Source organism: Scyliorhinus torazame, chromosome 14 (assembly GCF_047496885.1).
Source record: "Scyliorhinus torazame isolate Kashiwa2021f chromosome 14, sScyTor2.1, whole genome shotgun sequence".
Taxonomy (NCBI): Eukaryota; Metazoa; Chordata; class Chondrichthyes; order Carcharhiniformes; family Scyliorhinidae; genus Scyliorhinus; species Scyliorhinus torazame.
Window position 1 is genome coordinate 185278262 of NC_092720.1, and position 22518 is coordinate 185300779.

Consider the following 22518-nt stretch of genomic DNA (forward strand, 5'->3'; position numbering starts at 1 on the left):
ATCTCTGGCATTCTCTCTCCAAATGGGGTCATTTTCACGTTCAGCAGGTGCCTGACGTTCGAGGTAAGCTGTCTACCTTTGACAAAATCCACTGTGCCCACTTATGGTATGCAGTCTTCTAGCCTTTTGGCTAGGATTGTGGCCAGCATTTTGTCATCTGCCTTCAGCAGTGAGATGGGTCTGTATAACCCACATTCTGTTGGGTCGTTATCTTCCTTAGATATCAGCGAGATTGAGGCCTGTGCTAGCGTGGGTGGCAGTGTGCCCCTAGCTAGCGAGTCTGTGAGCATCTCCCGCGTGCGGGGGCCAGTGCTGTCGAAAATTCTTTGTGGAAGTCCGCCGGGAACCCGTCTGGTCCCAGTGCCTTCCCCGCCTAGATGGAGCTAATGCTGTCCATGATCTCTCCCAGTGCTAGAGGTGCTTCCAGGCCCCGTTTTCTGCCCTCCCCCACGACTGGTATGTCCAGTCCATCAAGAAACCATTTATCCCGGACTCCCCCATTGTGGGCTCTGAAGTATACAGCCCTTGGTAGAAGGCCTTGAAGGTTTTGTTGATCTTTTCTGGTTCAAATTTCTAACGTGCCTCTGGTATCCCTGATTTGTGCAATTTCTCTGGTGGCTGCCTGCTTTCTCAGCTGGTGTGCCAGCAGGCGGCTGGCTTTGTATCCGTGTCCGTATAGGGTCCTATGCACCTGGCAGAGTTGGTGCACTGCTCGTCTGGTGGAGAGAAGATCAAAATTCATTTGTAGCTGTTTCCTCTCCGCCAGGAGCTCTACGGTCAGGGCCTCGGAGTATTTACGGTCTACCTCCAGTATGGAGTCGACCAGCTGCTGCCCAGCCACCCGATCCTCCAAATCACTTTGCACTGTTAAAGTGATAATTTCCCCTCTTAGTATGGCCTTTAGTGCTTCCCAGAACTTGGAGGGTGAGACCGCCCATTCTGGGTGTTCTCTCTGTACTCTGCTATTGCCTGCTATATCTTTTCGTTGAAGATTTTGTCAGCTAGTAGGGCAATCTCCAACCTCCATGTGGGACGTCGGGCCCTGCCTGTCTCCAGCCTCACGTGCATGTAGTGTGGAGCGTGGTCGGATATCACAATTGCGGAGTATTCCACTTTGTCTATCCCTTGAAAACCAACAACTAGGGTAGAAATCAGGAGCGCCTGGCAAGGGGCAACAGCACACTGACACTGGTGGGGGGTGGGGGGGGGGGGGGAGGCAACACCAAGCCCTCCCACCCCCACCCCCGCCATGGCAAGCACACCGTTTTCCCCACCACAAAGAAGTCAATTCTGGTGTATACATTGTGTACTGGGGAAATGAAGGAGAATTCCTTCTCCCCTGGGTGGGTGAACCTCCAGGGGTCCACTGCTCCCATCTGTTCCATAAAGTGACTGAGTTCCCTTGCCACGCTTGAGGTTTTCCCCGTTTTGGGGCTTGATCTGTCAGTCGTTGGGTCCTGTACACAGTTGAAGTCCCCCCACCCCCCCACCCATGATTAGTCAGTGCGTCACTATGTCAGGGATTTCTGCCATGGTCTTTTTCATGAAGCTCGTGTCGTCCCAGTTGGGCGCGTATACGATAACTAGTACTCCCGGTGCCCCATCCAAGGCCTGATCATGACGTACCGTCTGTCTGGGTCCGTAAACGTCTTTGTCACCCTAAACATCGTCTTCTTGCTGATCAGTATTGCCACCTCCCTGGCCCTCATCCCATAGCAGGAATGGTAGGTTTGTCCCACCCAGCCCTTTCTTACCCACATCGGTCCTGCTCTCTGAGGTGTGTCGCTTGGAGGAAGACTATGTCGGATTCATATTCCTTACGTGGGTGAGGATTCTGGATTGTTTCACTGGGCTGTTGAGTCCCCTTACATTCCAGGTGACTATCCTGTTGGGGGCTTCTGTCCCCCCACTCCTGTGGGATTAACCATACTTACCTGGTGGACGCACCCCTACCCTCCAGGATTTCCCTTTGTTAGGGGGCCGCCCAGGATGGCCGCTGTCACTGCTCTCTCCATGCAGTCGGGTCCCTGCACTCTGGGGTTTCCTTTTGTCCAAGGGGCAACCCGATATGGCCGCCCAATGTGTGTCCACCGTGCGGGTCGTCCCCTGCACTCTGGAGTCTCCCTTTGCCCAGAGACCGTACTGGGTGGATGCTTGCTGCGATTCCTTGCTCCAAGCCCTTAGTTGTGGCACTTTGTAGCCCTATTGTTATTCCCTTTCTAGCCTTGCTTGTCTCTCCGTCCCTGTGTCTACCCCCCCCCCCCCCGTCCTTTCCTTTCCCCCTTTTTCCTCCCTCTCCCGTATACCCCTCTTTTGACCCTCCTTTCCCTGTTCCAATCCCCGTTTGCTCTCCCGCCTCTGTTGAGTCTCCCCCCACCCCGGGCCTGGCACCTTCCCCCCTGTTGAGGTCATGCTGCGGCTCTGCTTTGTTTCATGGCCCCCGGCGCTCGCTTTCCTGCTAGTGCGGTGGGCCCCCCTGTCAGGAGTTAATGTCTCGCTTCTCCCTTGCCCTGCCTCTGCGGTTTTCTGCCGCTCTTCCCCCATCCTACCCTGCACTCCTCTCACTTGCTCTCCCTTCTCTACTCTCATTCTCTCATGCTGGGGCCTGGTCTCCCACCTGAAGCGATCCCTCGAGTAGTGGTTTACCTTTTGTTCAGGGTGTGCTTGCCATGGCGGGGGTGGGGGTGGGAGGGCTTGGTGTTGCCTCCCCTCCCCACCCCCCACCAGTGTCAGTGTGCTGTTGCCCCTTGCCAGGCGCTCCTGATTTCTACCCTAGTTGTTGGTTTTCCAGCCCTTGTTCCTCGACAAACTTGTTTGCTTCGACGGGGGCTGTGAAAAAGTACTCTCTTTCTTGGTATGTGACCCAGAGTTTCGCTGGGTACAGCATACCAAAACGTACATTGCTCTTGTGAAGAGCTGCTTTCGCTCTATTGAACTCGGCCCGTCTCCTGGCTAGGACTGCCCCAATGTCCTCGTAAACTCTAATGGAGTCTCCTTCCCATTGGCAGGTTCTGTTTTGCCTGGCCCAGCGCAGGATTGTTTCCCTGTCTTGATACTGGTGCAGTTTAGCTATAACTGCCCTCAGGTGGTCCCCTGCCTTGGGCTTCGCGCACAGCGCCTGGTGTGCTCTGTCCATTTCTGGTGGATTGGGGAAAGATTTCCCCCCCACTAAGTTGCCCAGCATCTCGGCCACGTATGCCATGGGGTTTCTGCCCTCGATCCCCTCTGGTAGGTCCACTATCCTTACATTTTGCCTTCTCAAGTGGTTTTCCTGATGGTCCAGCCTGCCATTCAGGCTCCCCTGCATTGTGCCTTATCTGGCCACCTCCTTCTCCAGGACCGTGATCCAGTTGCTCATGTCAGTCGCGGCTTGTTCTAGCAACTTAATGGTCGCCTCGGGATTCCAATTTTTCCTCTTGGGCTTCCAGTTTCTCCTCTGTTCTGACCAGGGCGAACTGCACATCTGCCAAGGCCTTGGCCATTGCTGCCTGCACTGCGGCCTCCATGTCCACTCTGGCCGCTGCCTTGTTTTCCTGCTGATGTTCCCTCAGCGCCTCTTTTCAAAATTTTTTTTTTAAAGTGAAAAAATTCTTTCTCTTTAAAAGTTTTCTCTTCAAAAAGTTTTTTTTAAAAAGGGGAGTTCTTTTTTTCCCCTCACTCACCCAGGGTCGAGAGATAGAAAGACTTCTGGTCGGGCCGGGAGTCACTCCTTGTTCCTCCACCTGCCTCGTGCTGGTCGCCGCGGGTGGGGGTGGGGGGGGGGGCGGGGGGGGGGGGTTGCTGCTGGCTCAGTCCCTGCTCGGTCCACGCTTTGTTCTGGGCCGCTGCTCGTCCTACCCCGCGTTCTCCTGCCATGCGTGGGGGATGGCCTGATCGCTCCTCTCCCAAGTGCCCAGGTCTCCCAGTATTGGAGACCGAGTTCTTCTTGTTCCCCACTCTTGTTGCGGGGGTCCCAAACAGACGAATTTGCCCGCTTGGATGCAAGCTCTCGGCGAGGAGCGTGGCGCAACTTTGTTCCCCCCCCTTCCCACCCAGGAGCTAATCCACCCGCGACTGCTCTCTTCCCCCGCCGGAGGCCGACCCTACATCAATACAATTTAATCACCTCTCTACTTGAATACACTTTCAACTCCTCGCTAATTGAATACAATTTCACTTCTTTCTACATCATCACAATTGAATCTCTTTCTACATCAATAAATTTAATCTCCTCTCTACTTGAATACAATTTAATCTCCCCTCTCCATCAATACAATTTAATCTGCTCTCTACTTTAATACAATTTAGTCTCTTTCCATATCAATGCAATTTAATCTCCTCTCTACTTGAATACAATTTAATCTCTTTGTACATCAATACAATTTAATCTCCTCTATACAGCAATACAATTTAATCTCCTCTCTACATGAAGACAATTTAATCTCCTCTTTACTTGAATACAATTTAAACTCCTCTCTAATTGAAAACAATGTAATCTCTTTCTACATGAATACAATTTAATCTCCTCGATACAGCAATACAATTTAATCTCCTCTCTACATGAATGCAATTTAAACTCCTCGCTAATTGAAAACAACTCAATCACTTTCTTCATCAATACAATTTAGTCTCTTTCTACATCAATACAATGTAATCTCCTCTCTACTTGAATACAATTTAATCTCCCCTCTCCATCAATACAATTTAATCCCCTCTCTACTTGAATGCAATTTTGTCTCTTTCTACATCAATACAATTTAATGTCCTCTGTCCATCAATACAATTTAATCTCCTCTCTGCTTGAATACAGTTTAATCTCCTGTCTATTTGAATACAATTTAATCTCTTTCTACATCAATACAATTTAATCTCCTCTCTATTTGAATACAATTTAATCTCTTTCTACATCAATACAATTTAATCTCCTCTATACAGCAATACAATTTAATCTTCTCTCTACATGAAGACAATTTAATCTCCTCCCTCCATCAAGACAATTCATTCTCCTCTCTACTTGAACACAATGTAATCTCTTTCTACATCAATACAATTTAATGTCCTCTCTACATGAATGCAATTTACTCTCCTCTCTACTTGAATACAATTTTATCTCTTTCTACATCAATACAATTTAATCTCCTCTGTCCATCAATACAATTTAATCTCCTCTCTGCTTGAATACAGTTTAATCTCCTGTCTATTTGAATACAATTTAATCTCTTTCTACATCAATACAATTTAATCTCCTCTCTATTTGAGTACAATTTAATCTTGTCTCTACATCAGTACAATTTAATCTCCTCTATACAGCAATACAAAAACATTTCCTCTCTACTTGAATACAATTTAATCTCCTCTCTACTTGAATACAATTTAGTCCCTTTCTACATCAATACAATTTAATCTCCTCTCTACTTGAATACAATTTAATCTCCTCTCTACATCAATAAAATTTAATCTCGTCTCCACAGTAATACAATTTAATCTCCTTTCTAGATGAAGACAATTTAATCTCTTTTACATCAATACAATTTAATCGCCTCTATACATCGATACTACTTAACCTCATCTGTATATGACCACAACTTAATCTCCTCAACAGCAATAAAATGTAACCTCCTCTGTACATGAATACAATTTAATATTCTCACTGCATTAAAATAATGTGACGCCTCCCTACATCAATATGATTTAATCTCCTTTTGCATGAATACGATTTAACCTCTTCTCCACATTAATACAATTTAATCTCTTCTGTACATGAATATGAGAGTTCACTGCTCCACGTGGATACAATTTAGCTACATCTTCACATGAAAGGATTTAATGTACACTCTATATGGAGACGATCTAAACACCTGACTGCATGAATAGAATTTAAACTCCTGTCTACATGTATAGGCTTTAATCTCCTCTCTATCAAAGACATATTAGCCTTCTGTCTAAATGAGGACGATTTAACGGACTCTGCCAATGAATGTGATTCAAAGTCTTCCCTGCATGAATATGATTGAACATATTGAACATTGAATGGGTTCAGAGCCTGCTTAGGTTACAAATGTAATCGGGGCAAAAGCAAAATCTCTCATGTAAACCTGCAAGGAGGAGGGGTGGAGCTGGGGGGCTGCTGTTTAAACTTTCCCAGGCCAAATTAAGCTACCTGGGAATAAAAGTAGCTCACGACTGGTTATGGATCCACAAAAGGAACCTGATGAGTCTGGTGGAGGGTGACAGCAAGGACGCAGAGATGGGGCTCACGCCCACTCTCCCTCGTGAAAATGAACATACAGCCCGAGATCCTCTTCCTGTTCAGATCTCTCCTGATCTACATCCCAACGCCTTTTTTCAAAACAGTCGATAAACCAATCATGGTGTTTGCATTGGTGGGAAGAGCCGATGCTCCAAAACAGGGTCCTACAAAGGAGAAAAAATGTGGGAGGACAGGCCATCCAGAACCCATAGTTATACCAATCGGTGGACACCGCAGAAAGAATACGTAGATGGTTAAGGACCCGGAAGCAGAGTGGGTAAAGATGGAAGAGTGTTCCTGCATAGGAACGTCCCTCTGAGCCCTAGCCACAGTCACTCTCCCACCCACCTCCCCGGCCAAATACGCGAGTGGTAGTAGCCACGGTCTGGATGTGGTTCTTAATGAGTCAACACTTCAGCCTAACTGGAATGTCCACTATGGCCCCCATCTGCAACAACCATAGGTTCACTATTGCAATAATGGACGCCACCTTCAAAAGGTGGAGACAGGACGAGGGGACTCTGACGGTTAGGGTTTTGTAGGGTTATGATAGAGTAGCGACCCTGGGGGAATTCACGGAGATGTTCCAATTACCAACAGGAAATGACCTGAGATGCATTCAGCTCAAATACGCCCTCACAAGGAAACAATGGCGTACCTGCAGATGCCAGGGCACTCGTTACTGGAACAACTGTTGCAGATAAGTGACCTAGGGAAGGGAAAGCTGTGCAGACATGTCCACATGACTGTTGGAGGAGGTACGCTCCCCACTGCATGAGACAAGGAAAAAATGGAAGGAAGAAATAGGCATTGAGATCGGGTGGAGTACACTGGAACTAAGCACTGCATCGGGCGAACCTCGCCTCAACGTGTGCAGGGTTGAGCCTAATGCAGATGAAGGTGCTGCACAGAGCGCACCAAACCAGAGGTCGAGTGAATGGCTTCTTTCCAAAGGTGGAGGACAAATGTGAATAGTACCAAGAAGGCCCGGCCAACCACACTCACTTGTTCACGACATTCCCTAGACGTGTCTGGTACTGGACGACGTTTGTTGAGGCTATGTCCAGGGGGTTGGGGGTGAGGATGGAATCATGCCGAAAGGTCTTCGAGGCATCAGAGAAGCCATAACTTTTCATGGGAAGTCGGTCGGATGCACTGGATTTTGCATTACTGATCGCCCGCCGGATGGCAATCAGTAACACCAGGCAATGCTGCAGACTGGCTCTTCAACCTGGCGGAATTGCTCAGGCTGGAGAAAATAAAATTCTCCATCCATGGGTTGGGAGAAGTCTTCCACAGGACGTGGAAACCGTTCACTAACTTGTTTCAAAACCTGTTCGTGGGGGGTAAGGGGAGGGGGGGGAGAGGAGGGCAGTGGAAGATGTGGACGAGCTGCGGGACAGAGAGGAAAGGGAAAGAGGATAGGGATGGGGCAAGCAGGGACGAAGGCATGAAAAAAGAATGTGAAGAAAAAGGGCTAAAACCGCAGGGGAATGGTCTGAAGGCAAGCTAAGGCCTAAACAAAACTCTCAATAGACACTTGTCAATATGTGCTTTGGTCGTTTATAAAATATCTGTAAAATATCTGTCAAATATGTATGATGACTAAAGAGGGGGTCGCGGCCACAGTTGCAGTGAAGCCACTTGATTGTAAATATCTGAACAGGCGCCAGAATGTGGCGACTAGGGGCTTTTCACAGTAACTTCCTTGAAGCCTACTTATGACAATAAGCGATTTTCATATGTGTTGAATTTATCTGGCACGATTTTCTAATTTGTAATTTATGAATTGTTGGAGATCAAATATGAAAATTCAGTAAAAACATTTTCCCCCAAAATTACTGTGTTTGCTGGAGTTCAGAAGAAAGAGGAGGACTCATGGAAATCTATAAAATTATAACAGGAGTAGAGAGCGGCACGGTGGTTAGCACTGCTGCCTACGGCACTGAGGACCCAGATTCGAATCCCAGCCCTGAGTCACTGTCCGTGTGGAGTTTGCACATTCTCCCCGTGCCTGCGTGGATTTCACCCTTACAACCCAAAAGATGTGCAGGGTAGGTGGTTTGGCCACTCTAAATTGTCCCTTAATTGGAAATAAAAACTTTGGGTGCTCTAAATTTATTTTTTAAAAACACATTATAACAGGACTAAACAGAGTACATGCAGGAGGGATGTGTCCGATGGTTGGTGTGTCCAGAACCAGTGTCACAGCCTGAGGATACGGAGTAGTCCATTTGGGACAGATATGTGGAGAAATATCTTCACACAGACAATGGTGAGCCTATGGAATTCGATTTCACAGGAATTAGTTGAGGTCAAAACAGTGTATGTATTCAAGAATCAGTTAGATATAGCAGTTAGGGCGAAGGGCATCAAAGAATATGGGGGAGGAAACGGAATTAAGCTATAACATTGAATGATCAGCCATGATCACAATGAATGACGGTGCAGGCTTGAAGGGCCAAATGGTCTCCTTCTGCTCCTATTTTCTATGTTTCTATGACTTAACCTCCTCTCTAGGGGAATACGATTTAATCCCCTCTCGTCATGAAGATGATTTAACCTTCTCTGTACATAAATACGAGTTAGGAACATAGGAATTAGGCAATTCAGCTGTTCGAGACTGCTCTGCCATTCAATCAGATCATGGCTGATCTCGTTCTAGTCTCAAAGCCTCCTCCCTACCTGTTCCCTCTATCCCTTTAACCCGTTCTTTTTTTAGAAATATATCTATGGCCTTCTTGAAACCATTTACTTATTTGGACTCCACTGCACAATGGGGCAGCGAGTTCCACAAATTCACCACCCTCTGTGAGAGGTAGTGCCTCTCATCCCAGGTTTAAATCTACCGCCTCTGAACCTATATATGTGACTTGTTGTTCTAGATCTCCCCACAAGGGGGAAAATTTGGTCTACATTTATTTCATCAATCTGTTTTCGTGTTTTATGTACGTCGATCAGATTCCCGCTCATCCTTTTAAGCGAGTATCAGCCCAAACTCTTTAATCTCTCCGTACGACAACCCTTCATCCCCAGAATCAATCTGGTGAACCACCTCTGAACTGCTTCCAATGCCACTTCCTCAAGTAAGGAGACCAGAACTAGACGCAATACTCCAGATGTGGTCTCACCAACACCTTATACAATTGGAATAATACTTCTCCACTTTAATACTCCAGTCCTTTTGCAATTCCATTAAGCTTTCTTATTGCATTTTGTGCCTCCATACAGACTTTCTGCGATTCATGAACAAAGGCACCCAGATCCCTCTGCCCAGTCACATTTTGAATCTGATTTAACCTTCTCTGTACATTAATATTCTTTAGCCTCCTCTCCACATGAATACGATTCTGTACGATTCTCTGTACATGACTGCGATGTAATCGTCTCTCTACATGAATACTATTTGATCTCCTGTCCACATCAATACTATTTAAACTCCTATCTGCATGAATACTATTTAAACTCCTCTCTACATGAATACTATGGGCTGGTTTAGCACAGTGGGCTAAACAGCTGGCTTGTAATGCAGAATAATGCCAGCAGCGCGGGTTTAATTCCTGTACCGGCCTCCCCGAACAGGCGCCCGGAATGTGGTGACTAGGCTTTTCACAGTAACTTTATTGAAGGCTACTGGTGACAATAAGTGATTATTATTATTATTACTATTTACTCTATACATGAATACTATTTGAATTCCTCTCTAGATGAGTATTATTTAGCCTCCTCTCTACATAAATAAGCTCACGTGTGCGTGAATATAATTTCCGTGGAACATCTGCGGGCGGGTCGGCAAAATACTTTGATATTTTGCTGGATTCTCCGTTCCCGCCACCTGCCAATGAGATTGCCAATGGGGTGGCCACCCGCCGTTGGGTACGCTGCCGGCGCAATGGAGAATCCCGCCATCAGAGTTCGGACTCAACGAAATCCACAATATGTCCGCTGAGTAAATCGGAAATTCTCCACGAATCTAACTTCCTGCCTATAAAAATGCTCACAAGAAACTAGCTCAGAGCCTGCCCGAGAAAGAGGCATGGACTAACAGGGAACATTGCTGCCCATGTCTCATCGCTTACAGGAAATTGACATTTCCCATTGAGTACAGTTTTTTTTAAAAATCTTTTTATTCTCCACATTTTCAACATTTTCATCAAATAAACAACAAAAGAAAAACAAATACGTTAGCAATTCCCCAGAAACAACAACCCCCTCAGTGTAACAATCCAATATTTATCGTTGTCTGGCTGAAGCAAATATCACCTTGGTTATCATGAGGAGATGTAAATAGGGCAGCACGATAGCATTGTGGATAGCACAATTGCTTCACAGCTCCAGGATCCCAGGTTCGATTCCGGTGTGGGTCACTGTCTGTGCGGAGTCTGCACATCCTCCCCGTGTGTGCGTGGGTTTCCTCCGGGTGCTCCGCTTTCCTCCCACAGTCCAAAGATGTGCAGGTTAGGTGGATCAGCCATGATAAATTGCCCTTAGTGTCCAAAATTGCCCTTAGTGTTGGGTTGGGTTATGGGGATAGGGTGGAGGTGTTGACCTTGGGTAGGGTGTGCTTTCCAAGAGCCGGTGCAGACTCGATGGGCCGAATGGCCTCCTTCTGCACTGTAAATTCTATGAGGTGTTAAAACTCACGTGTAAAAGCAATTTCTTTTGACGCATATATGAGTGATTTCTGCGCTGAGGTTAATTAACTGTGCAGAATATGTAATTCTCTGATGGTATTTCGATTTCTTTACTTCAGGGTGGAATTAATAAAGCAGCCATGAAAATTCCGACCACAGCCTTTGTTACCATAGCACTGGTCAATTCCTTACCGGCCTATTACAGTGATCCTGAAAAGAAGGAACAAGTGGTAAGGCTCAATGTTTATTTTGATATTCCACCAGTGTCCGTGCTGCAGGCGTGAGGATGACGGTTAGGGGAAATCAAATGGAGAGGGAGACGTAAAACGGGCGGCCGGCTCGCTATCGTCGGTGTTAAACCTATCACCGGAAGGAAAATGTACCGTCGGAGACACGGGGCAAATTTGTAAACTCTGAATGGGGACTCGGCACGGGAGCTTCCCAGAATCGCAGAGACGGTGCAAGGGGAGACCATTCAACTTCTCGTGTGTGCAACGGCTCTGCAAACGGGCAGTATGGTTGAACGCCACCCCACCCCAACCCACCCCACCTCTCCACCGTACCCCCTGCACATTCTTCCTATTCAAACAATCATGCCTCGTCAAATAATCATGTCTCGATTGAACCTGCCGCCACCACACATAGAATCATATAATTTACAGTGAAGAAGGAGGCTATTCGGCCCATCGAGTCTGCACCGGCCCTTGGAAAGAGCACCCTACCCAACCCCCACCCTATCCCCAATACCACACCCAACCCAACCATTTTTGGACACTGAGGGCAATTTCGCATGGTCAATCTGCCTAAGCTGCACATCTTTGGACCGTGGAAGGAAACTGGAGACCTGGAGGAAACCCACGCTGACACGAGGAGAACGTGCAGACTCCGCACAGACAGTGACCCAAGCTGGGAATCGATCCTGGGACCCTGCAGCTGTGAAGCAACTGTACTACCGTGCTGCCCTAATTGAGGCAGTGTATTCCAGACCCATTGTGAGAAACGTGTTTGAATCCCTGTCATTGTTTCCTTTGCCGTTGGCCTCAAAGATCTTCAATCCCTGCAGTGAATCACATGAGTATCTATGCAACGTATGAAGCATTAATCAGAATGTCTTGTGGAAGTCGAATTCGGTGTTATTATCGCTACGAGATGTACATCTGTATTTACTTACATAATCAGGGAACGCCACAAATCTGAAGCAGCTACTTCTTCATGATCGCGGGCTCTACCTCCAAATTTCGGTTTGAAGATAATTATTCAGAAAGGGGACAGAAATTAGATTAAAGCGCTTGAGAGGTATATAGTCATAGATTCCCTACAGCGCAGTAGGAGGCCATTCGGCTGATCGAGTCTGCAGCGAGCCTCTGACCCTACCTAGCCCATTCCGCCGCCCCAGCCTCGTAACTTCGCAACCCCACACTAAGGAGCAATTTAGCGTGGCCAACCCACCAAAGCTGCACATCTTTGGACTGTTGGAGGAAACCGGAGTGCCAGGAGGAAACCCACGCAGACACGGGGAGATGATTCAAACTCCACACCGATAGCGAGGGAGGTGTGATTCATTCAAAGGATGTTCGCTTCGTTGGTTAGGCCAAATTTCTTTGCCCACCCCTAATTGCCCTTGAAAATGTGATGGTAAGCTGACTTCTTGAACCAATGCAGTCCACGTGATGTAGGTTGTCAGCGCAAAAGTTACAAAGTGTTGCTATTAATTACTTCGGGGAAATGTAACAACGATAGAGAAGGTTTACTAGATGGATACTTGCAATGGGCAGTTGTCTTTTGAGGAGAGATTTGAAAGACTGGGCTTGTTTCCACCGGAGTTTAGAAGACTGAGAGGGTGATTTGAGCGAAGTCTATAAAATCCCTACAAAGTGCATGTGGGAAATTATGCTTCCTATTGTGGGTGATCTCAGAACCAGGGGGCACTTAAAATGAGGAGTCACCCTTTTAGCACAGTGACGAGATGATTTTTATTGACTCAGAGGGTTGTGCAACTTGGGAATTCTCTACCTTAAAAGAAGCTCGAGGCGGGGTCGTTAGAATCATAGAATCATAGAAGTTTACAGCATGGAAACAGGCCCTTTGGCCCAACCAGTCCATGCCGCCCAGTTTTTACCATTAAGCTAGTCCCAGTTGCCCGTACTTGGCCCATAACCCGCTATACCCATCTTACCCATGTAACTATCTAAATGCTTTTTAAAAGACACAATTGTACCCGCCTCTACTACTACCTCTGGCAGCACATTCCAGACACTCACTACCCTCTGAGTGAAGAAATTGCCCCTCTGGGCCCTTCTGAATCTCTCCCCTCTCACCTTAAACCTATGCCCTCTAGTTTTAGACTCCCCTACCTCTGGGAAAAGATGTTGACTATCTACCTTATCTATGCCCCTCATTATTTTATAGACCTCTATAAGATCACCCCTAAGCCTCCTACGCTCCAGGGAAAAATGTCCCAGTCTATCCAGCCTCTCCTTATAACTCAAGCCATCAAGTCCCGGTAACATCCGAGTAAATCTTTTCTGCACTCTTTCTAGTTTAATAATATCCTTTCTATAATAGGGTGACCAGAACTGCACACAGTATTCCAAGTGTGGCCGTACCAATATCTTGTACAACTTCAACAAGACGTCCCAACTCCCGTATTCAATGTTCTGACCAATGAAACCAAGCATGCCGAATGCCTTCTTCACCACCCTGTCCACCTGCGACTCCCCTTCAAGGAGCTATGAACCTGTACTCCTAGATCTCTTTGTTCTATAACTCTCCCCAACGCCATACCATTAACTGAGTAGGTCCTGGCCTGATTCGATCTACCAAAATGCATCACCTCACATTTATCTAAATTAAACTCCACCTGCCATTCGTCGGCCCACTGGCCTAATTGATCAAGATCCCATTGCAATCCTAGATAACCTTCTTCACTACCCACTGTGCCACCAATCTTGGTGTCATCTGCAAACTTACTAACCATGCCTCCTAAATTCTCATCCAAATCATTAATATAAATCACAAATAACAGTGGACCTAGCACCGATCACTGAGGCACACCACTGGTCACAGGCCTCCAGTTTGAAAAACAACCCTCTACAACCACCCTCTGTCTTCTGTCATCCAGCCAATTTTGAATCCAATTGGCAACCTCACCCTGGATCCCGTGAGCTTTAACCTTCTGCAACAACCTACCATGCGGTACCTTGTCAAAGGCTTTGCTAAAGTCCATGTAGACAATGTCTACTGCGCTGCCCTCATCTACCTCCTTGGTCACCCCCTCAAAAAACTCAATCAAATTTGTGAGACATGATTTTCCACGCACAAAGCCATGCTGACTGCCCCGAATCAGTCCTTGCCTCTCTAAATGCTTGTAGATCCTGTCTCTCAGAATACCTTCTAGCAACTTACCTACTACAGACGTTAGGCTCGCCGGTCTGTAGTTCCCAGGTTTTCCCTGCTGCCCTTCTTAAACAAGGGCACAACATTCGCCACTCTCCAATCTTCAGGCACCTCACCTGTGGCTGCCGATGATTCAAATATCTCTGTTAGGGGACCCGCAATTTCCTCCCTAGCCCCCCTCAACATCCTGGGATACATTTCATCAGGTCCCGGGGATTTATCTACCTTGATGCACTTTAAGACTTCCAGCACCTCCTCCTCTGTAATATGCACACTTCTCAAGACATCACTATTTATTTCCCTTAGTTTCCTAACATCCATGCCTTTTTCCACCGTGAATACCGATGAGAAATATTCACTCAGGATCTCACCCAACTCTTGTGGCTCTGCACATAGATGTCCTTATTGATCCTTAAGAGGCCCTACTCTGTCCCTAGTTACTCTTTTTCCCTTTATGTATCTGTAGAAGCTCTTTGGATTTTCCTTTGCATTATTTGCCAAAGCAATTTCATGTCCCCTTTTTGCCCTCCTGATTTCCCTCTTAACTCTATTTCGACAATCTCTATACTCTTCAAGGGATCCACTTGATCCCAGTTGTTTATGTACGTCAAATGCCTCCTTCTTCTTTTTGACCAGAGTCTCAATATCTCGAGTCATCCAGGGTTCCCTACTTTTACCAGCCTTGCCCTTCACTCTAAAGGGAATGTGCTTACCCTGAACCCTGGTTAACACATTTTTAAAAGCCTCCCATTTACCAGCCGTCCCTTTGCCTGCCAACAGTCTCCCCCAATCTACCTCTGAAAGTTCCTGTCTGATACCATCAAAATTGGCCTTGCCCCAATTAAGAATTTTAACTCTTGGGCCAGACCTATCATTCTCCATAGCGATCTTAAAACTAATGGAGTTATGGTCACTTGTCCCAAAGTGATCCCTCACTCACATTTCAGTCACTTGCCCTTCCTTATTTCCCAAGACAAGGTCAGGTTTTGCCCCCTCTCTAGTCGGTCCATCCACATACTGAATGAGAAATTCCTCCTGAATACACTCAACAAATTTCCCTCCATCCAAGCCCCTAATGCTATGGCTGTCCCAGTCAATGTTGGGAAAGTTAAAGTCCCCTACTATTACCACCCTATTATTCTTGCAGCTATCTGTAATCTCCTTACATATTTGCTCCTCAATTTCCCGCTGACTATTTGGGGGCCTGTAGTACAGTCCTATCAAGGTGATCTCTCCCTTCTTATTTTTCAGTTCCACCCACATCGACTCAGTGGGCGAACCCTCGGATATATCCCCTCTAAGTACTGCCGTGATGTTCTCCCTAATCAAAAATGCCACTCCCCCTCCTGTCTTACCTCCTGTTCTATCGTTCTATAGCATCTGTACCCCGGAACATTGAGCTGCCAGTCCTGCCCCTCCCTTAGCCATGTTTCAGGCATAGCTATAATATCCCAGTCCCATGTGCCCATCCATGCCCTGAGTTCATCCGCTTTGCCCGTCAGGCCCCTTGCATTGAAATAAATGCAGTTTAATGTAGACTTTCCTTGCTCTCTGCCCTGCTTTCTCTGGTCATGCTTTACACACTCTCCCTTCCTGCCTTTTGTTTCCGTCCCCACTGACTTCCTACATCGGTTCCCATCCCCCTGCCACATTAGTTTAAACCCTCCCCAACTGCACTAGCAAACACACCCCCGAGAACATTGGTTCCGGTCCCACCCAGATGCAGACCGTCCGATTTGTAGAGGTCCCACCTCCCCCAGAACCGGTCCCAATGTCCCATGAATTTGAAACCCTCCCTCTTGCACCATCTCTCAAGCCACGTATTCATCCTAGCTATCCTGTCATTCCTACTCTGACTATCACGTGGCACTGGTAGCAATCCTGAGATTACTACCTTTGAGGTCCTACTTTTTAGTTTAACTCCTAACTCCCTAAATTCAGCTTGTAGGACCTCATCCCGTTTTTTACCTATATCGTTGGTGCCTATATGCACCACGACAGCTGGCTGTTCACCCTCACTCTCCAGAATGCCCTGCAGCCGCTCCGAGACATCCTTGACCCTTGCACCAGGGAGGCAACATACCAACCTGGATTCTCGTTTGCGTCCGCAGAAACGCCTGTCTATTCCCCTTACAATTGAATCCCCTATCACTATAGCTCTGCCACTCTTCTTCCCGCCCTTCTGTGCAGCAGAGCCAGCCACGGTGCCATGAACCTGGCTGCTGCCACCTTCCCCTGGTGAGCCATCTCCCCCAACAGTTTCCAAAACGGTAAATCTGTTTTGGAGGGAGATGACCGCAGGGGATCCCTGCACTGCCTTCCTACTCTTCCTCTGTCTGTTGGTCACCCATTCCCTATCTGCCTCAGTAATTTTAATCTGCGGTGTGACCAACTCACTGAATGTGCTATCCACAACTTCCTCAGCATCGCGGATGCTCCAAAGTGAGTCCATCCGCAGCTCCAGAGCCATCAAGCGGTCTAACAGGAGCTGCAGTTGGACACACTTCTTGCAGATGAAGGAGTCAGGGACACCAGAAGGGTCCCTGAATTGCCACATCTCACAAGAGGAGCATGACACGGGTCTGAGCTCTCCTGCCATGACTTAAACCTGAAGTTAAATTTGAACTACACTACACAGCTAAGAGAAAGTCAAAGAGAGAAAAGATAAAAAAAATCACTTACCAGTCACAAGCCAATCACTTACCTGCTGGCTGTGATGTAATTGCTCCCGAGACTCCATCACAGGTCTGCTTCTCTGCACCTCCTTGAGGTGAGCACCAAATTCCCTTAACCAGTTAATTAATTTACTTAATCAATTGTTTTTTGGGGGGGAAACTCAACCCCAAACACCAAACTCCAAAAAAACACACAGCCCTCACTCACCTCTTTGCCGAACTCAGCCTTACCCAAACTCAGATACACTCTGTTTGCTTCCAGCACTCCGTTCCTAAAACACCAGGTTAAAGTCCAACAGGTTTGTTTCGATGTCACTAGCTTTCGGAGCGCTGCTCCTTCCTCAGGTGAATGAAGAGGTCTGTTCCAGAAACACATATATAGACAAATTCAAAGATGCCAAACAATGCTTGGAATGCGAGCATTAGCAGGTGATTAAATCTTTACAGATCCAGAGATGGGGTAACCCCAGGTTAAAGAGGTGTGAATTGTCTCAAGCCAGGACAGTTGGTAGGATTTCGCAGGCCAGATGGTGGGGGAATGAATGTAATGTGACATGAATCCCAGGTCCCGGTTGAGGCCGCACTCATGTGTGCGGAACTTAGCTATAAGTTTCTGCTCGGCGATTCTGCGTTGTCGCGGGTCCTGAAGGCCGCCTTGGAGAACGCTTACCCGGAGATCAGAGGCTGAATGCCCTTGACTGCTGAAGTGTTCCCCTACTGGAAGGGAACATTCCTGCCTGGTGATTGTTGCGCGATGTCCGTTCATTCGTTGTCGCAGCGTCTGCATGGTCTCGCCAATGTACCACGCTTCGGGACAGCCTTTCCTGCAGCGTATGAGGTAGACAACGTTGGCCGAGTCGCACGAGTATGTACCGCGTACCTAGTGGGTGGTGTTCTCACGTGTAATAGTGGTATCCATGTCGATGATCTGGCACGTCTTGCAGAGATTACCATGACAGGGTTGTGTGGTGTCGTGGTCACTGTTCTGAAGACTGGGTAGTTTGCTGCAAACAATGGTTCGTTTGAGGTTGCGCGGTTGTTTGAAGGCAAGTAGTGGGGGTGTGGGGATGACCTTGGCAAGATGTCCATCGTCATCAATGACGTGTTGAAGGCTGTGAAGAAGATGACGTAGTTTCTCTGCTCCGGGGAAGTACTGGACGACGAAGGGTATTCTGTCGGTTGTGTCCCATGTTTGTCTTCTGAGGAGGTCGGTCCGGTTTTTCGCTGTGGCGCGTTGGAACTGTCGATCGATGAGTCGAGTGCCATATCCCATTCGTACGAGGGCATCTTTCAACGTCTGTAGATGTCTGTTACGCTCCTCCTCGTCTGAGCAGATCCTGTGTATACGGAGCGCTTGTCCATAGGGGATGGCTTCTTTAATGTGTTTAGGGTGGAAGCTGGAGAAGTGGAGCATCATGAGGTTATCCGTGGGTTTGCGGTAAAGTGAAGTGCTGAGGTGACCGTCCTTGATGGAGACGAGTGTGTCCAAGAATGCAACTGATTTTGGAGAGTAGTCCATGGTGAGCCTGATGGTTGGATGGAACTTATTAATGTCATTGTGTAGTCGTTTCAATGATTCTTCGCCGTGGGTCCAAAGGAAAAAAATGTCATCGATGTATCTGGTCTATAACATCGGTTGAAGGTCCTGTGCGGTGAGTAGGTCCTGTTCAAACTTGTGCATGAAGATGTTGGCGTATTGGGGTGCGAATTTGGTCCCCATGGCTGTTCCGTGCGTCTGAATGAAGAACCTGTTGTCGAAGGTGAAGACGTTGTGATCCAGAATGAAGCGGATGAGTTGCAGAATTGCGTCTGGAGATTGGCAGTTGTCGGTGTTGAGTACTGAGGCTGTTGCAGCAATGCCGTCGTCATGGGGGATGCTGGTGTAGAGTGCCGAGATGTCCATTGTGACGAGGAATGTTCCTGGTTCAACTGGTCCATGGGTGCTGAGTTTCTGTAGGAAGTCCGTCGTGTCGCGACAGAAGCTGGGTGTACCTTGTACGATGGGTTTCAAGATGCCCTCGATGTAGCCAGAGAGGTTCTCACACAGGGTCCCATTGCCTGAAACGATAGGGCGGCCTGGTGTGTTGGCCTTATGTATTTTTGGGAGGCAGTAGAGATCTCCAATGCGGGGAGTACGTGGGATGAGAGCACGTAGGGTGCTCTAAAGATCTGGGTCCAAGGCCTTGATCAGTCTGTTAAGTTGGAGGATGTGTTCCTTGGTCGGCAGAATCGCCGAGCAGAAACTTATAGCCAAGTTCCGCACACATGAGTGCGGCCTCAACCGGGACCTGGGATTCATGTCACATTACATTCATCCCCCACCATCTGGCCTGCGAAATCCTACCAACTGTCCTGGCTTGAGACAATTCACACCTCTTTAACCTGGGGTTACCCCATCTCTGGATCTGTAAAGATTTAATCACCTGCTAATGCTCGCATTCCTAGCATTGTTTGGCATCTTTGAATTTGTCTCTATTTATGTTTCTGGAACAGACCTCTTCATTCACCTGAGGAAGGAGCAGCGCTCCGAAAGCTAGTGACATCGAAACAAACCTGTTGGACTTTAACCTGGTGTTGTAAGACTTCGTACTGTGCCCACCCCAGAGGATGTGTTCCTTGGTTGGATCTGCGGGTAACTGTCTGTAGTGTTCTTGGTTGTTCAGTTGTCGGTATACTTCTTTGCAGTAGTCCGTTCTGTTCAGTACGACAGTGGCCCCCCCCCCTTTGTCTGCTGGTTTGATGACGATGCTGTGGTTGGTCTTGAGAGCGCGGATGGCATTGCGTTGTGCTTGGGTGACATTCGGGGCTGTCTTGTGAATGCGACTGATGAATCTGGCATTGACGCGACTCCTGACGGCTTGAGCATACATGTCGAGTCTAAGGCAACGGCCTTCCGGAGGGGTCCAATTCGACTCTTTCCTCTTCGGTTGCCGCACCGCAGATCTCTTGGTCTGCTGTTCCGGTTCATTGGTAGTCTGCTTGGGTTCGCTGTTGGCCTCTTGGGGTCTGTGGAAGAATTCCCGGAGCCTCATTCGCCTGATGAATTCCTCCGTGTCTGCCGCGAGACTGATGGGGTCCATTTTGGTGGTGGTGCAGAAATTAAGGCCTCTGCTGAGGACTTCGATTTCATCTGGATGAAGGGTGTAGTCTGACAAGTTGACAATAGATTTCCCTGTATTGTTTTCTACTGTGGCACCGGGGGTGGCTTGGTTGCTGCCGGTGGTGATGCCAAGTTTCTCAAGCTTTCTGTTCTTGGTATGCATATAGGTGGCATAGTATTGTTGTCTCATCTGTTTGGCGGTGTTCCGCAGCTGGTCTGCTGCATCCTGAGCGCAAGTTGAGAATATGGCCTCTATCTTGGTTTCCAGGTTGCGTCGTCTGCTGTAGAGCTGGCGGACGAGGTGGTTGAGGAGTGTGAGAGAGGTGCGACGGCAGAGTCTCTCAGCGTAGTCTGTGTTGTAGGTCGACTTGAGTGGGTTTGTGATCTGTAGCCCTTTCGGGATCTTGTCTGCTTTCTTGCATCTTTGTAGAAACGATGTCAGTGTCTATATGCGCGATCTTCCTGGAGATCCTCTCCACTTTGAGCCGGCAGTTTGCGGTGTCGATGGTAGCCATGATGTGGAGATGCCGGCGTTGGACTGGGGTGAGCACAGTACGAAGTCTTACAACACCAGGTTAAAGTCCAACAGGTTTGTTTCGATGTCACTAGCTTTCGGAGCGCTGCTCCTTCCTCAGGTGAATGAAGAGGTCTGTTCCAGAAACACATATATAGACAAATTCAAAGATGCCAAACAATGCTGGGAATGCGAGCATTAGCAGGTGATTAAATCTTTACAGATCCAGAGATGGGGTAACCCCAGGTTAAAGAGGTGTGAATTGTCTCAAGCCAGGACAGTTGGTAGGATTTCGCAGGCCAGATGGTGGGGGATGAATGTAATGCGACATGAATCCCAGGTCCCGGTTGAGGCCGCACTCATGTGTGCGGAACTTGGCTATAAGTTTCTGCTCGGCGATTCTGCCGACCAAGGAACACATCCTCCAACTTAACAGACTGATCAAGGCCTTGGATCCAGATCTTCAGAGCACCCTACGTGCTCTCATCCCACGTACTCCCCGCATTGGAGATCTCTACTGCCTCCCAAAAATACATAAGGCCAACACACCAGGCCGCCCTATCGTTTCAGGCAATGGGACCCTGTGTGAGAACCTCTCTGGCTACATCGAGGGCATCTTGAAACCCATCGTACAAGGTACACCCAGCTTCTGTCGCGACACGACGGACTTCCTACAGAAACTCAGCACCCATGGACCAGTTGAACCAGGAACATTCCTCGTCACAATGGACGTCTCGGCACTCTACACCAGCATCCCCCATGACGACGGCATTGCTGCAACAGCCTCAGTACTCAACACTGACAACTGCCAATCTCCAGACGCAATTCTGCAACTCATCCGCTTCATTCTGGATCACAACGTCTTCACCTTCGACAACAAGTTCTTCATTCAGACGCACGGAACAGCCATGGGGACCAAATTCGCACCCCAATACGCCAACATCTTCATGCACAAGTTTGAACAGGACCTACTCACCGCACAGGACCTTCAACCGATGTTATACACCAGATACATCGATGACATTTTTTTCCTTTGGACCCACGGCGAAGAATCACTGAAACGACTACACAATGACATTAATAAGTTCCATCCAACCATCAGACTCACCATGGACTACTCTCCAAAATCAGTTGCATTCTTCGACACACTCGTCACCATCAAGGACGGTCACCTCAGCACTTCACTTTACCGCAAACCCACGGATAACCTCATGATGCTCCACTTCTCCAGCTTCCACCCTAAACACATTAAAGAAGCCATCCGCTATGGACAAGCGCTCCGTATACACAGGATCTGCTCAGACGAGGAGGAGCGTAACAGACATCTACAGACGTTGAAAGATGCCCTCGTACGAATGGGATATGGCACTCGACTCATCGATCAACAGTTCCAACGCGCCACAGCGAAAAACCGGACCGACCTCCTCAGAAGACAAACATGGGACACAACCGACAGAATACCCTTCGTCATCCAGTACTTCCCCGGAGCAGAGAAACTACGTCATCTTCTTCACAGCCTTCAACACGTCATTGATGACGATGAACATCTTGCCAAGGTCATCCCCACACCCCCACTACTTGCCTTCAAACAACCGCGCAACCTCAAACGAACCATTGTTTGCAGCAAACTACCCAGTCTTCAGAACAGTGACCACGACACCACACAACCCTGTCATGGCAATCTCTGCAAGACGTGCCAGATCATTGACATGGATACCACTATTACACGTGAGAACACCACCCACCAGGTACGCGGTACATACTCGTGCGACTCGGCCAACGTTGTCTACCTCATACGCTGCAGGAAAGGATGTCCCGAAGCGTGGTACATTGGCGAGACCATGCAGACGCTGCGACAACGAATGAACGGACATCGCGTAACAATCACCAGGCAGGAATGTTCCCTTCCAGTAGGGGAACACTTCAGCAGTCAAGGGCATTCAGCCTCTGATCTCCGGGTAAGCGTTCTC

The 22518-nt window shown here is 47.9% G+C and overlaps 1 protein-coding gene across 2 annotated transcripts in view; it reads left to right on the plus strand.

Moving 5' to 3' along the window:
- LOC140390267 (complement C4-like) overlaps positions 1–22518 on the plus strand; it is a 184481-nt gene that overhangs the window by 111705 nt on the left and 50258 nt on the right. For both annotated transcript variants that reach the window (XM_072475283.1, XM_072475284.1), the window contains one exon: positions 10983–11093. In XM_072475283.1, coding sequence (XP_072331384.1) covers positions 10983–11093 — 111 coding nt within the window. The remainder of the gene's footprint in view (positions 1–10982; positions 11094–22518) is intronic.